Source organism: Acromyrmex echinatior, chromosome 3 (genome assembly GCF_024713525.1).
Source record: "Acromyrmex echinatior isolate Ae372 chromosome 3, ASM2471352v2, whole genome shotgun sequence".
Lineage (NCBI taxonomy): Eukaryota > Metazoa > Arthropoda > Insecta > Hymenoptera > Formicidae > Acromyrmex > Acromyrmex echinatior.
The window spans coordinates 9026874-9041550 of record NC_141854.1 but is presented as its reverse complement, the minus strand read 5'-3'; the positions used below and the strand labels follow the sequence as shown (position 1 = coordinate 9041550).

General features: G+C 33.2%; 1 protein-coding gene across 2 annotated transcripts; it reads right to left on the bottom strand.

The window, feature by feature from the left end:
• Nucleotides 1-1342: 1342 nt before the first annotated feature.
• On the bottom strand, nucleotides 1343-13949 carry LOC105146349 (uncharacterized). 2 transcript variants are annotated; one of them, XM_011056534.2, is made up of 8 exons: nucleotides 12843-13949; nucleotides 10755-11244; nucleotides 10226-10337; nucleotides 8751-9475; nucleotides 8436-8615; nucleotides 7722-7981; nucleotides 6594-7396; nucleotides 1343-6151 (listed from the first exon to the last, which is right to left on the bottom strand). In XM_011056534.2, exons 1-8 carry the CDS (start codon nucleotides 12887-12889, stop codon nucleotides 6087-6089), a joined length of 2682 nt encoding a protein of 893 aa, XP_011054836.2. In that variant the 5' UTR covers nucleotides 12890-13949; the 3' UTR covers nucleotides 1343-6086. The 2 variants fall into 2 exon arrangements, with proteins under 2 accessions (XP_011054836.2, XP_011054837.2); XM_011056535.2 differs by having other exon boundaries at nucleotides 10226-10322.
• Between the last annotated feature and the right edge of the window lie 728 nt (nucleotides 13950-14677).

Below are 14677 nucleotides of genomic sequence, written 5' to 3'. Positions count from 1 at the left end.
AGATTAACGATTTACAAGATTTTTCACGAATGTTCTATAACAAATTATTGGTTCTAATAAATTTTCAAACAATACTACTTATATTTCTTCAAAAATACAGTAATGTAAAATGAGCTTTTTAAATTGGAAAAAAATTGATAATTATTGCTGAAATTATAATTTATTGCTTGGCAATAATAATTTAGATTCAGTTAAGTTTATCAAGAGCAAATTTTGAATGTTATTTTTATAAAGTTTTATAAATAAATAGATTCACACGCACGCAATACTTACGTGTAAAAATAGTTAAATTTAAATTTAAAAAAATTGTATTGTTAAAGTATTCAATACGTTTTCTAATTTAATTAAAAATTTAATTCATCCACCTGTAATCAGTGTAAAGCGGTGTCTACATTGAGATTTTAATTAACTTAAGCATTGCTTGTAAATCACGTTTGATGTTATAGCGTTTTGAAATTAATGATAATGCCATACCAAACACAAGCTGTTATATAGCTTATTTTTACGTGATCTTTTCCTAAAACTGAAATGTCAACTGATATGATTAAATTAATATTAATATTAACTTAATATTATTAAATATACTGCTCTAAGCATCTCGTATTTCCGCACCTTAGAATTAAAGCGCATATACCTTTCTGACTAGGCATTTTTATTAATAGGCCAGCAAGAATCTAATGATATTTTTCGCGATACACAATTATACATATATATATATATATATATATATATATATATATATATATATATACACACACAAATATTAATAGCACGAAAAATATTACTATTTCCAATGGATGCGGACCAATTTAAAAAAAATATAAATAACGTAAGTACGGCATAAGTAAATATGACAATTTCATCGGGCTTCGACTTGACTTCGACTGGATATTAATTTTTTAATTACAAATATCATTTAATTTTACGTGCTTTAAAACCAAAATGCGAATTTATACGTAAAATTATATTAATAATTAATTGATAATCATATGTACTAACGAGCACAATAAACCTTAATATTTATAACTTTGAAATTATAATAAATTTGATATTAAACTTTGAACTTATAATAAATTTGATATTAAACCGATTATTTGTTATACGATCGAAATTGTCATATTTATTTATTTTATGTTATACACACACACACACATCATTAGGTACTTACTTTTATTATTAAATGTGATTGATTTTGGATTAAAGTTTCTAGTATAAATTTTTTTCAGCTCGATTTACGCATAAAACTTCATTTTTTGTATAATTAAAATTTTTAAGTATCAAAATAATCAGTTCTATAGCGTAAGAGAAATGATAAAAAAAAGGAATTTACTAAGAAAAAAAATTATTAGTCGATATATAAAGTACATTTAAATATTTCCAATAATATAATTACGTTTACAGGAATATAATTACATTTAAGTATTCGCGAAGATTAAATACATACTAACAATAAGCTGTACGCACTTAAAAGTAAGGCTTTCTTATTTCTTTAGAAGAGTACGCTCTTAAAATTCTAGATTTTTTTCTTTTATTTATAATTTTATTATTTTTACTATACATCTTGTACTCCCTTTACATTTTTGTGACAAATGCGTAATCTAATCTAGAATATCTCGTGAATTTCCTTTTTGATTGATCATTTCTATAAAGTTTTTTTTTTAATTCATCCATATTCACAACTTATGAACAGTAATATGCATTATTCACAGTCGCTATACAAATTTCGTTCGACACATTTTGTTGATATATATTTAACAACGGACGTAATCAACTTGTCTTAACACTCGAGAAGTCAAAGCGATTATTTTGACCCCTATCAAATTTTTAACTAGTAACCTTGATATTATTTGATAGAATCTTGTACTCTTTTCTATCATTTTCCAGCCATTGTGCTCTTAGATATTTCATAGCTCTTAGAAAAATTTCAATGCCGAAACGACTCGAAAAATCAAAATATGACCTTAAAAGGATATAAAAAATGAAATCATGATGAAAATTATTCAAATCAATGTTGAAATATATTATTGATTTTATTTTGAATTTGTAATTGTCTGGAAAAGAATAAGGAATCGCGAAGATCAAGCCCTTCCTATCAACTTTTCTAGCAATTGTATATACATACACGACATATCGTCTTTCTAATATTCTTGTAATTTTTAACAGTAACAGGAACTGCAACATCTAATGCCCAATCGTCAACCCTTTTAATATTTAGGGCTGGTTTTACAAACAAGCTAGGGCTAATATTTTTCCAGGAACAATATTTCGGCCATTGATCTTTCCTCGCAAAAATTTATCCAAATGCGAAAAAAATGCTGCATCCAAGAACTATGGAAATGATTAGCGCGAAGTGTATAACGGATAGAATTATCTAATAACGTATTCGATTAGACGCACTCAGTGCGCACTGGTGCATATTAAAGACGTCATATACAAAATAACGTAAAGATATGTTTATAAATAAACATAAAAATCGATTAAATCGTGAAATATTCAATACATTTTATTGTACTATTAAGTAAAATATGTAATAATATGTATTATGTAAAATATATAATATTTCATCATTCGAAATACTTGCATTTTATTTTTCTACTCAAAATTAAATCAGTGTACAATGGCTTTAATATGCACCAATGCGCATTAGTGCTTCCAATCGAATTCGCCATAATATCTTTCAGATTTATAGTGAATGGAGAATGTCAACAAAGAGTTAATTTGGTTTTAACAAATACTTCATGTAAAACTATATATTATTCATTTTTTATATTAGATTTCTTGACAACAATAAGCTTTGTTAAAAAAGTTTATATGTCAAAATTTTGCTTTTTTTTACATTCTTTACAGGCCAAATTCGTAAAAAATGTTTTCTACATTATGCTTTGATTTTCAAGCAGTTTCCATTTCTCTTAATTATATTCCTAATGTCGCTTACTTGCTACGATTGATTAAAAAAACAAAGTTTTTCAGAAAATTAGTCTGAATGTTTCAAATAATTAAAATTTTCTAATAAATTTTAATTTTAAAATATAATTTTGATATAATTATTGATTATAGAGGAATAAAATTATGTTCTTTTAAGGTATATTTTTTTTATATTTGTTTTTTTTTTGCAAACTAAAAAAATAATTTTTGAATTATGCCGTTATTGTGTAGCAAATTTAAGCGGTATATATTTAATAAAATTCAGTTATAATATAATGAGAAGGATGTGTCACAAATCAATCAATCGAAAAAAATATGCAGCTTACTTTCAAATCGTAAAGCCTCACCGGACATTTAATATTAAATTTGTTTCATTGTTTCTCGATTTGCCTGTTATATAGAAATCACAGTGATGCAAATGTGAAACGACAACAATATTATTTCTATTACATTGTTTATACAATTAGGAGAGGCAATTTTTGTTGACAACTTCTAGTTATTGACCAAATACATTATTTTATTAAACGAAATTTATTTAACTTGATACCTTCTATTGATAATCGGTATAATTTAATTTCATTTAATAACATTTTGCCATAATAACGAGTTTGACAACTGAAAAAAATTAAATAAAGTCTGAAGGCATTTTACATATTTCGGAAAATGTCCGATTTGGCTTATCAACGCTACATAATAATAGCATTTTAGTCGTTTCCGTAACTTTCTTACAAACAGCACAATTTCCTCCATTTTTTATCGGTTTCTCTTTATCTAGTTAATATATTTTCCAACTATTTTGTTCATTGCTATATCTATCGTCTTTCATTTTTGTTTTCTTTTTTTAATCAAAAATCACTTTTGCGTATTGCGACCGTTCGTACAAGAAAATATATGATTCTGTGAAGAGGAAAGTCTTCGTCTTTAAGATTCAACCATAAAAGTTCGTCCATGTACAAAGGGTTCGAGCTATTTCGCATTCGCTGATGAAAATCCGAATGATTGTTTTAAATGCACTAGCAATTTTGCTAGCGGGCTGCCACTCAACTCATATTCAGCTTTACCCTGCGTTGCTCCCTAAGAGTCCATTGCATCAACAGTGTTGCAGCTTTGGTTAACTAATCCATTTCATTTTTTGACATATTAAACAAGATTTACATTTGCATAATAAATTAACTATATAAATTTTAAAAAATGTATTTAAAAACTTGTGTCGCAAAATATGTAGACATGTACTATGTTAAATAGCTTAAAGCTAAAAAAATGGGCGATATCCTAAACAAAAAGGTGGAAAAATTGACAAAACTTTTAAGTAAAATACATCATACTTATATATTTTACTGAGTCAATTTAAAAATATTTTCAAACCTACGTCAATGAAAATACGCTTCTTAAAAAATTTGCAATTTTTAGAGACAGCGCAATTCTTCTATTTTAAATAATAGTTCCACAATGCAGACAAATACAGAGGATTTAGTTAACCACGCTTAACACATTAATTGCTGCAACCAAACGCGTAAAAAAGCTTAACGTTGATTACGCTCAAATACATGGGCAATCGATAAAAGTCGTATAAAATCGTTTCAAATGCACGTGCAATCGCATGACTACTCGTGTATAAATAATATGAGGATCGCCGTCTAACTACAAGTATAAGATAAGAAACAAGTTGTGAGCAGCAAAAACATATGTATAATTACGAAATATATATTATATATAGGATGCATATAACATATATTTCATGATTTTACCATAAACACACATATACACACACACACACACGCGCGCGAGCGCGCGCGCGCACGTACGTACACGCACACGCACACGCACGTACACGCACACGCACGTACACGTACGCACAGGCACACGCACGCACACGCACACATCCATGCACGTGCGCACTAACATACGTAAGCATGCACGCATATGTAAGCGAAACAAACACACATAGGAGCGCAACGGCAGCTAGATGATCGAACACTTTTGGTATGTTGTTCCTTCACTATTTTTTTCCATTTTTCTTTCTCGCTTTTTCCTCTTTTTTTCTATCATTTTTTTATTTCTGCCTCTTACATTCTATCTTTTTTTTGCGCGTACACACATACATAAGCACATGCACACGCACACATCGCACAACACATGCGTACTGTATACCATTTCGTATATATATTACACGCTTTTTTCTTTGTCACATGTCATTATCGGTTCATTGCGCACGTAAGAATCGAGAAAAATATATATACATAAAAACACGTCGTGGCGCAATAACGATAGTAGAAGTAATAATTATAGTTTAATAGTAATAGTAATAGCATATAGACATGGTAGATTAGAAGTTAAAGTATCGCTTGCTAAATATATTCGAATCTCGTATAATTTTTCGCTCCTTTCCTGTTTGGGGCACAATATATCTTTTATCCTTTTCATTTGCGTTTTTCTTATAGCTACTCGTTAAGAGAATTTAGGGCATAGGAGAAAAAATAAGAGCACTGCCGAGATGGGAGTCACAGTGATAAGTAACCAATAAGTGTCGCTGGAAGGACGTAAGTCATTATTTAAACCCAAAAATCTCTCAAAACGTGTCCTACAGTAAAAGAAACACAGACAAAAAATTGTGTTCCATATAACGCGGTCTTTCAATTGTTTCTCGCTTCGCTTTTGCTCTTTCTTTGTACAATACTACTACATTATATATTACATTTAGTTAGATCACTTTTCAATCACTATCATACATAAGAACTTGCAAAAGATGTACCCCATACCATAAACTGCGAAATGTCTTCAGTTAGAAAAATTTCGTCGCTGTCATACTTGGCGTCGATGTTATCGTCACCGTCATCGTCAGCATCAGTACTCACATTAATATCGTCATCACCATTATTCCAATTATAGAATAAAGTATTTAGAAAAATTACCGAAAAGTGAAAGGAGGAACAATATCGGTTGTCATTTCGCAACATCTTGTCCTTAAATTGATTCGCATTAGCGTACTGGTGATTACAATGACAGATGTGCTGGTGATGGTGATGGTGATAGTGATGGTAACGGTGATGATAAAAATGATAGCGATAGTGATATTGGTGATGACGATGATGGCAATAATTGCGATTATAGTGGCGGTGATAATTGTGACGAGTGGTAGCAGAGTGGTCCATGGCAGGGGATCACTTGTCGGAACTCGGGCACTCCCCAGTTTGCTTCATTATCGTGTAATCCAGTCGGTATTGGGCTGAAAGTAAAAGGATTTCGTGTTCTTTGTGATGACAATATGTGAGTAATATGTGTGATTACAGGTGAAACCATTCAGTATTCAAGTGCTGGTTTGTATATGCAGCAGTTATGAAATATTATGCTACAAAAAGTAAAACAAATAATATAAACATACTAAGAATAGTGCATCCATAGGCGTATTAAATTTATCCTAATTTGCATAAAATAGTTCAAATCGATCAAATTTTTTCTTTAAAATATAGATTTATATAAATAATTTTATGTAACATTATCTTCCTTTTCAATTTTTTATTTTCCGATTATCTAAATATCTCCACTTAAATAAAGGTTTCATCAAGATTAGATTAAATTCGTTTAAAAACCAGTTTTATTTTGATTACGCATCGAGTGAATCAAAAACCTTCTTTCTTCACACAACGTTCGATATTAAGAGGACGTACCTTTCTTCGTAATGTCTTCCATCGTCTGATCCTTGCAATCTATTGCGAGATGACTATTACTGCCGCAGTTATAACAAGAGATCTTTGTCTGTGGTATTACCGCTGCTGCATACGTTACTACCGGCGTAGGTGACATGTACGATGCTTGTACTGATGCTGCGGCAGCTGCGTTCGGTGGCGGTGGCGGCGGTGGAGTGCTACCAGATGCGGGATGTCCCGTGAATGGATACATAATCTCGCCGTTCGGTTGATACGCTGGTTGATAAGCTGGTCGTGCGGAAGGCCCATGCAAAAAATTGGAGTAAATACCGCTACTGGGACGTAACGTAGTTGGGAAGTGACCGTGCGGCAGATACGTGAGCTGTGAATGTGTCGGTGGCGCCGGGAAAGTGACACAGTGCGACAGACTCGGCGGTCCACCGTTACCATTGCCGGCCCCGTTCAGTATTCCCTGGCTCTTCTGTCGCATCGTGCGTGTCTGCGAATTCTTTCTGGTAAGTTGCCTGCTCTCCGGTGGCACCGACGATTGCATTGACGACTGCTGGGGTGCTGACACGACATGTGGCGGAGCCGTCGCCGTGGAATGCACCGGCGCGGAAGTCATATGGTCAGTGGCAGGCGGCGCAACGTTGTTGTCACCGCCACTGCTGCTACTGACCCATGGCGCAGCCGGTGGTGTCTCGGGGGGTGATCTACTACCGGTACTATCAGAACTGCTGCTTTGGGAACAGTGCCGGCTGCTCTCGGAGTCGAGTCGCAATGCTTGCAGTTGTCCAAGGCAATACACATGTTGAGCATTACATCTGAAAATAAATGATATATATTAAGGCAATTGATTACGTAATTCTTTAGTATTAAATATTAAATGTCAAGTATTGATGTTAAGTATTGTTCCAATCCCAAGTTCCTATATGTTAAATCTATTCTGTAAAAAAAAAAAATTCTGTAAATATACAAATTTCAAAAAACATATTTCTATTAGCTTTCGTTCGCTTATATCACAAAAAAACATTACTTTTTTCGTTTAAGATTTTTTCTTAACTTTTTGACTTTTAATATTTCTAACATAAGACAATTTAATTAAATAAAATATTATGTAAAGCACTGACAAAATTCATTCATATATACCTCGAATATCGATTTTGCATTCCAGCTACTGGTACAGTGAGACAAGCATAACATGGTGAATTCTGAGCTGTATACATTGGTGGTGCAGGATACATTTGTATTTGCGCCGGATCTATCGATGGCATACCAGGATAGCGCCGTACATTTGGAGTAGTCATATGATTGTGATAATGATGCACCGCCGGATGGTGTTCTTGTAATGGCATCGATTTCCCGCTTGTACTACTGCTTGAATCCCCCAAAACCTCTACGCCAGATGCCTAGAACAAGTATAATATAAATTAAAAAAAAAATACGTTAAATACAACATCAATTTACAAATTACATTATCAGGTTCTGAGAGTGGAAGTCTATAACTTTATTCTAATTTACTTAATTAAAAAAAATGAAGCTTACAATCTTATCTTATATATCATATATTATGTTTTTATATAAGATGTCAATCAAAATATTTTCTTGTTTGTAAAGCTAATATTTATTATTAATTATTTGTTAACACATTATTTATTTCTTAAATCAACATTTAAAGTAAAAAAATCCCGCAGTTTTCAATATATTAAAGTTTAATTTATATAACACTACTTTCAGTCAGTTTTTATTTTAAAAGTTATCATAAGATATCTTTCGATTCTTGCTAAGAAAAAATTACTCGAATTAAATAAAAAATTTTTGAAGTCTTCATATTTTATGTGCGACATTATATTTAAGCCTTACTTCATTCTCCATCGATTCGGCGAGCGAATGTGAGGTACTGCTTACGCTATCCAGCTTCTTATCCGTTGAAATCTGATTTAAGCCATTGCTGGTTTGACTTTTAACTATACTCCTCAATTGTCCCACTGCGTTCGGTGTCAAGCCGATGTCCCTTAAGTCTTCGTCACTCATTCTTCTGATCTATAATTCGCACATATGAATAATTCAGTTTCGAATTGCATATATGCAAATTATATTGTCTGTACATATATGCAAATTATATTGTCTGCACAAACATTCTAAATGATTACTATACGAAAACGTGATTTTACTTACCTCATCGCGAGAGAAGTTCTGTAGGTTACCCTTAAAATTCGGCATTTCTTTACTCAAAGTCTCTCGAAGGGAATCGCCAGAATTAGATGACCTAAGTCGTGGCGGTGGTGGAGGTTGTTTCGATTGAGTTGCCGAGATCAGAGTAGACGATGGAGTATTATCGATATTATGCCGAGAGAAACCCGACGAGTTCGATAAAGGAACGGATCGCGATGATGGGAGTAATGGCGATTGACTAGGAAGACTTCTGTTTGCACCGGGCGCTGGTAAAGGCGGCAGAGAATTGTTGCTGTTAGTAGTGTTCGAAACGGAGCTGCTTGTCTGGCTATTTGAGACGCTCGACGATATGAGACTGGTTGAGATGGATTGGGTAGATTGCGAGGATGAGGCGCGCGAGTTAACACTAGTCCTGCTACGGCTCATTGGCGAATTACTGCGACTAGGAGATCGTGACTGAGATGGCGAGGATTGGCGGCTGACTAAGGGCGAAGCGGGATAAGCTAACACGTCGCTGGTGTGATACATCAGCTGATTTCCCATCATAACCTGACTTGGCCAAGGAGGCATATGGTTCATGGATGGAAAACCGAGTTGAACATACTGCGTTGTACCGCCAGATCCCATCGGCATTTGCTCTGGACCAGGCAAACATAGTCCTGGTGGAGGTATCGTGAGACCAGGTGGTACTCCCGTGACTATAGCATTATTCCTCATTCCCATTTCTCCTAAACACAATATATCAATATATTGAAGAAATTTTTAATTCAGAGAATGCACATAAATATGTAATTCAAACGTAAAAACGCGGTTAATATTATTGTATTTAAAATCATTTTGAACTGGATATTATAAAATTCAAAATGTTATTAGACACAAAGATCCGTTTTAATCAAATAAGACCTTCTTTGTTTATATGTAAAGTAATTTTGTTTCACAAATAAAATGTAAAGATTCTTATATATAATAAACTATATACATAAATTTTATAGCATAAGGAATACATAATGAATATAAAAATCACTAAATGACTTCTAATTATAAAAAATTTTAAATTATTCAACCATTTTAAAATATACACGTACAAATAGATTTTCTAACAGAAGATATTCTACACAATTATTCAACTTAAGACAGAAAAATTTTTAGATAAAATATGAATAGCTTTGCAGTATTTATAACGCATAAACAAATTGTCATGTTATTGCTAGCATAGTTATCACTCTCTAATCCTATTAAGCTGTATTCAACTAAACTGAGTAAGTTCCAGTAAGTTAAATAAGAAATGCAAAAGTAAACATTAACCAATTATATCTTTGTATTTTGAAAAAATGGAATGTTAATACTGCTAAATAGTTCCACTATACAATACTTTTTGTATGACTTCATGTTATGTCATAATTGTAATTTGTTAAAATTATTATTATTACACGTTTTATTTTTCGATAGATATTTAAGAATTATGCAATACAGCGTACCATGATAAGATTGCATTGGCGGTGGTGGCATTAAGCAGCTACCCGGTATCTCAGGCTCCATTAATCTTTCGTTTGTACTCATGCACGGTGTACAACCCTGCATAAATTTAAACTATATGTACATTATACAATCAAATAATTTCCAACTTTTAAAATAACTAAACGGATTACTACATTACTATACAAATTAATATAATCACAGTTGCAATGTTATAGAAGCATGTTAAAAACTAAAAATTATTAAATTTATTATAAATTAATAAATGAATCTAAAATAATATATATCGCATACTTATATACATATATTTTTATACCCAACCAAAAAATATTTTTTTCTGTTACAGTCGATAAATCAAAGTAAATATATCGTAATACTCTTTAAAATTTCAATAATTATTCTTTAAGAACTTTGAAAAGGAAAAAAATAATTTAGTAAACATAAGACAATTCAATAAATTAAAAATAAATGTCAATTTTCATGAAAATATTAACTTTTTGTCTTTTGAAAAAATAAAATATTGTGTATTACTTGGGTCGGTTTGAAAGAAGAGTTTATCTTTGAAAGATTCAGACGAGCTTCTTCTTCCTGGAGTTTAATGAATATGTTGCCGAATACGCTTTTCTGTTCGTATGTGAACGCTGGATGATTCAGTGCCATCGTATACAGCAGTAGCAATTCTTCCAGGGGTTGATCGTCCACGCTGAAAGTGGTCCCGTTTAACAGATTGGTGATCTCCTGATGATCAAAATTCGACAGATTTTTGTACAAGATCACTGCACAGGCGTAATTGCACGAGTGCAACAGTGCCATGTAGAGAGCCAGTTTTCTTCGCGTGCGTTTATCTGTCACGCTGGAAGTCAACTCAGCCAGCTCCGAGGCGCTGTTTGCATGGTGTTCCACATCACGTAGGTCATTGTAGTCCCGCTTGCCGATATCCTCGATACACGTACCGAGATATCGTACCTCAAATGGCACGCACATGTTCAGCAATGTGCACATTACATCGATACGTTTATAACTGAACAGACAAAATATAGATTAATATCAAACGATATTGTATAGCAATATCATCAAATCATCACTATATCATAATTTTATGCTAATTTAAAATCAAAGTATTAAAATCCTAAATATGTATGCATTGGCTTTCTATCTCACTATAATATCTCTTTCGATAAACTTGTTACTACATAAACTTTAAAAAATAGATAATTCAATCATTTTATATTGTTTTTTGTTATCGATTATTTTTTCATATCATAATATACATATAATAAATATAATATAAATTATTCTATATATTACTATAATATATACATTCATTACGCATAATTATAAGTAATATATTTTAGTTAGAAGTAAAGCATTGAATAATGAGGTAATAATTTAATTATTTTGGTTTTTTAGAAATAATACTAAAAAAAATATGTGTGAAGTATAAAAGATATATATATATATATATATATATATATATATATATATAAGTATAAAACTTCAATGACATGTATATAATATATTAATTTTCCATCATTTAGCATTAATAGTTTCGATGTTATCATTTAAATAGGATATTTTTATTGCGCAATACGACTATTTCGCATGTAAGCATTTATTTTTAATAATACTTTATATTTATCTAAAATTAAATGCAGATTAATTATTCTCTTATAAATATTAGAATATATAATTATTGAATTTTCAACATATTCAATCGATAATTTTAATGAAAATGATGAAGTAATACAATTAAATTATATTTTGAGTTAAAAGACATTCGAGTCTAAAAGTTCGTGTGATAACTTAGTAGTTTTATAAAAAATAACTTATAATATACAAAAGCAAATAAATATAATAGAAGTATATTCTGCTTCATTACGTCTTTAAATCTTTTTCACTCTTTATCTTTTACCATTTGTATAATTTTCAATATACATATATAATATAGTATTATATTAAAGGCAAACTTATGTCGAGAACCATTAAAACTGTAGCCTATTGTACATAATTATTTTGCTTCTTATTCGACATACTAGTATTACTTATTATACTGACGAAACGTTTGAAAATTACAAAATAAGCAAGTAACGCAAAGGTAGTATGCAAAGAGATCTTAGAATAATAGAAAACATAATATAATAAGTAATTTTTTATAACCGAGAGAGTCACATCGTACAAGAAACATAGAACTACGAGATAACAAAGAATACAATTGTGTTCAATTCAATGTTGGTTCAAGAAGCATCAGTTAATGTGATGTAGAAGAAATAACGTAACATATACAATAAAGTGTATTTAAAAATTCCTAACGATATATCTCACGGACGTTGACCGAAAATTCGTGAGTGCAAAGAGCGTGTTTCGCGGAATATATGCGAAATAAAACGGAGAATGTATGCGGAGAAATCATAATTGTAATATTTTCAGGAAACGAGATTTAAGGCGATGGTGATCGCCCAACGGATAAGGGTGAGGGAGATACAACCCTGAGTCGCTGTAACCGTGCACGCTTCGCATCGAGAGCGACACGACGCGCTCTCAACGGTTACGCAAAATTACTCCTGAAATATCTCGGGAAGATGCGCGCGTTGGGATCGCGCGGCGATGCTTCCACATTACCTGGACAGATTCCCAAACCATGATACCACGTTCTCCTTACACACCATTGCCAGACAACATTGATACCACTTGGGTAGGAGGAAAGTGTGGAGCAACGGAGCGGACAACCAGCGGGCGGCCTCTCTCTTTCTCTCTCTTCCTTTCTCTTTCTCTCTCTCTCTCTCTCTCTCTTCCTCTCGCTTTCCGTCCCTCTATTCGTCTTTCTCCCTCCTCCGGTTCGTTCGCTCTCTCTTTCTTTTTCGTTTCTCTCGCTCTTCTTCTCGAGGGCACCGCACAATCGGGTTGACAATCAGATCCTTGCAAACGAGAACCGTTTCACCGCCGTGTAATGGTACCCCGTTGGGATCCGGTGGTAAGCGACGAATACCGCGGACGCACAAGATGCACAGTGGCGGCAACGACGGCGGTGGCACGACAGCCGTAACACACCGTTAAGCTTCCACATTCGCCGTGGCAGTCGTAAAGAGATATCCGATGCCACCGACGGGATAACGACGGGACTGATGTCCAATCGGAGTTGACGACGAAAATCGTAGTCGACGAGCGCGATCGCGGAGTCGCGCGCGCTATCCGTGCGTGGCGCGGGTACAGCGCGAGGACGACGAACGATGACGATGACGACGATGACGATGACGATGATGACGACGACGACGACGACGACAAGTCTCTCTCTCTCGCGGGCGGGTGGACGAGCGAGCGAGCGAGCGAGCAAATAGGCGCGTCAACAGCCGCGTACTCCGAATGCCCCCCGAATTTCTCTGAATATTTCCGCGAAACGAACAATACGTCGTACGATATGGAATATATGTTCACCGCCGCTCGCCCGTACTCTCTCGTTGCGATACTCGCGAATTTGCTCTCTTTCTCTTTTTCTCCCCCTCTCTTACTCACTCTTACTCTCGTTCCCTCTTTCTCTCACTCTCTTTCTCGCGCGCGCACGAGATGCCGCTACGAATGTAATCGGACAGTCGACGCGAGATCCGTTCACATATGTTCATATACTTGCTCGCGTTAAAAAAGGTATCGTATATTCGTTGCTTTGCATTTCAAGCTGCGTTCGATTTGGCACTCACGGCGCTTATGAGCGCTTTGTCAGTGTAAGCTAGAAAAAATTAAGGGAGAGTGAAGCGAATTTATCGGAAGTCCGCCATTTTTAGATAATTTTTTAATAGTAAGCGGGATATTTAATTTTTTTAAACTACAGATCCTGGTTACATTCATGCCGTCATAATAAGCTGACGAGCTTACTATTAAAGACGATCAGTTCGTGGAAATTTGTGCAACTGTTAAAATTTAATTGATCAAGAGTAAGAAATTGATACTTCATAATTTGTTAGTTTCGTAGAACATGTATAAATGTTTAAAACTTAATAATACTCGATTTTTATTGAAAACCGTGATTGTAATGTTATCATCCGAGTTTGATTATTAATGGAGATGATAACTGCAGAAAAAAGTTGTAATTTTTCGGCAATATATAAGATATAGCATTAAACGTATGCGTACTTATTTATACATCATTTATATGATAAAAAAGTTACTTTAAGTTAATTTAATAATATATTATCAAAATATTTATGTTAATAGTTGAAAATATTTATTAATCGTGGAGATAATGTCATCGTTATTCAATTATCCTCAGGCACACTCGGTGCCCTATTAATAATCACGAAAATTTTCCCAGGACCGATCGTCCTTAGAAACTCCGCACAATAAAAGGAACAGGGAATAAGAATTTCAACCTATCAGAAACTGTGTATTCCACAATACATGATTTCTGATAGGTTGAAATTCTTATTCTCTGTTCTGTGTTTCCTGTTCCTTTTATTGTGCGG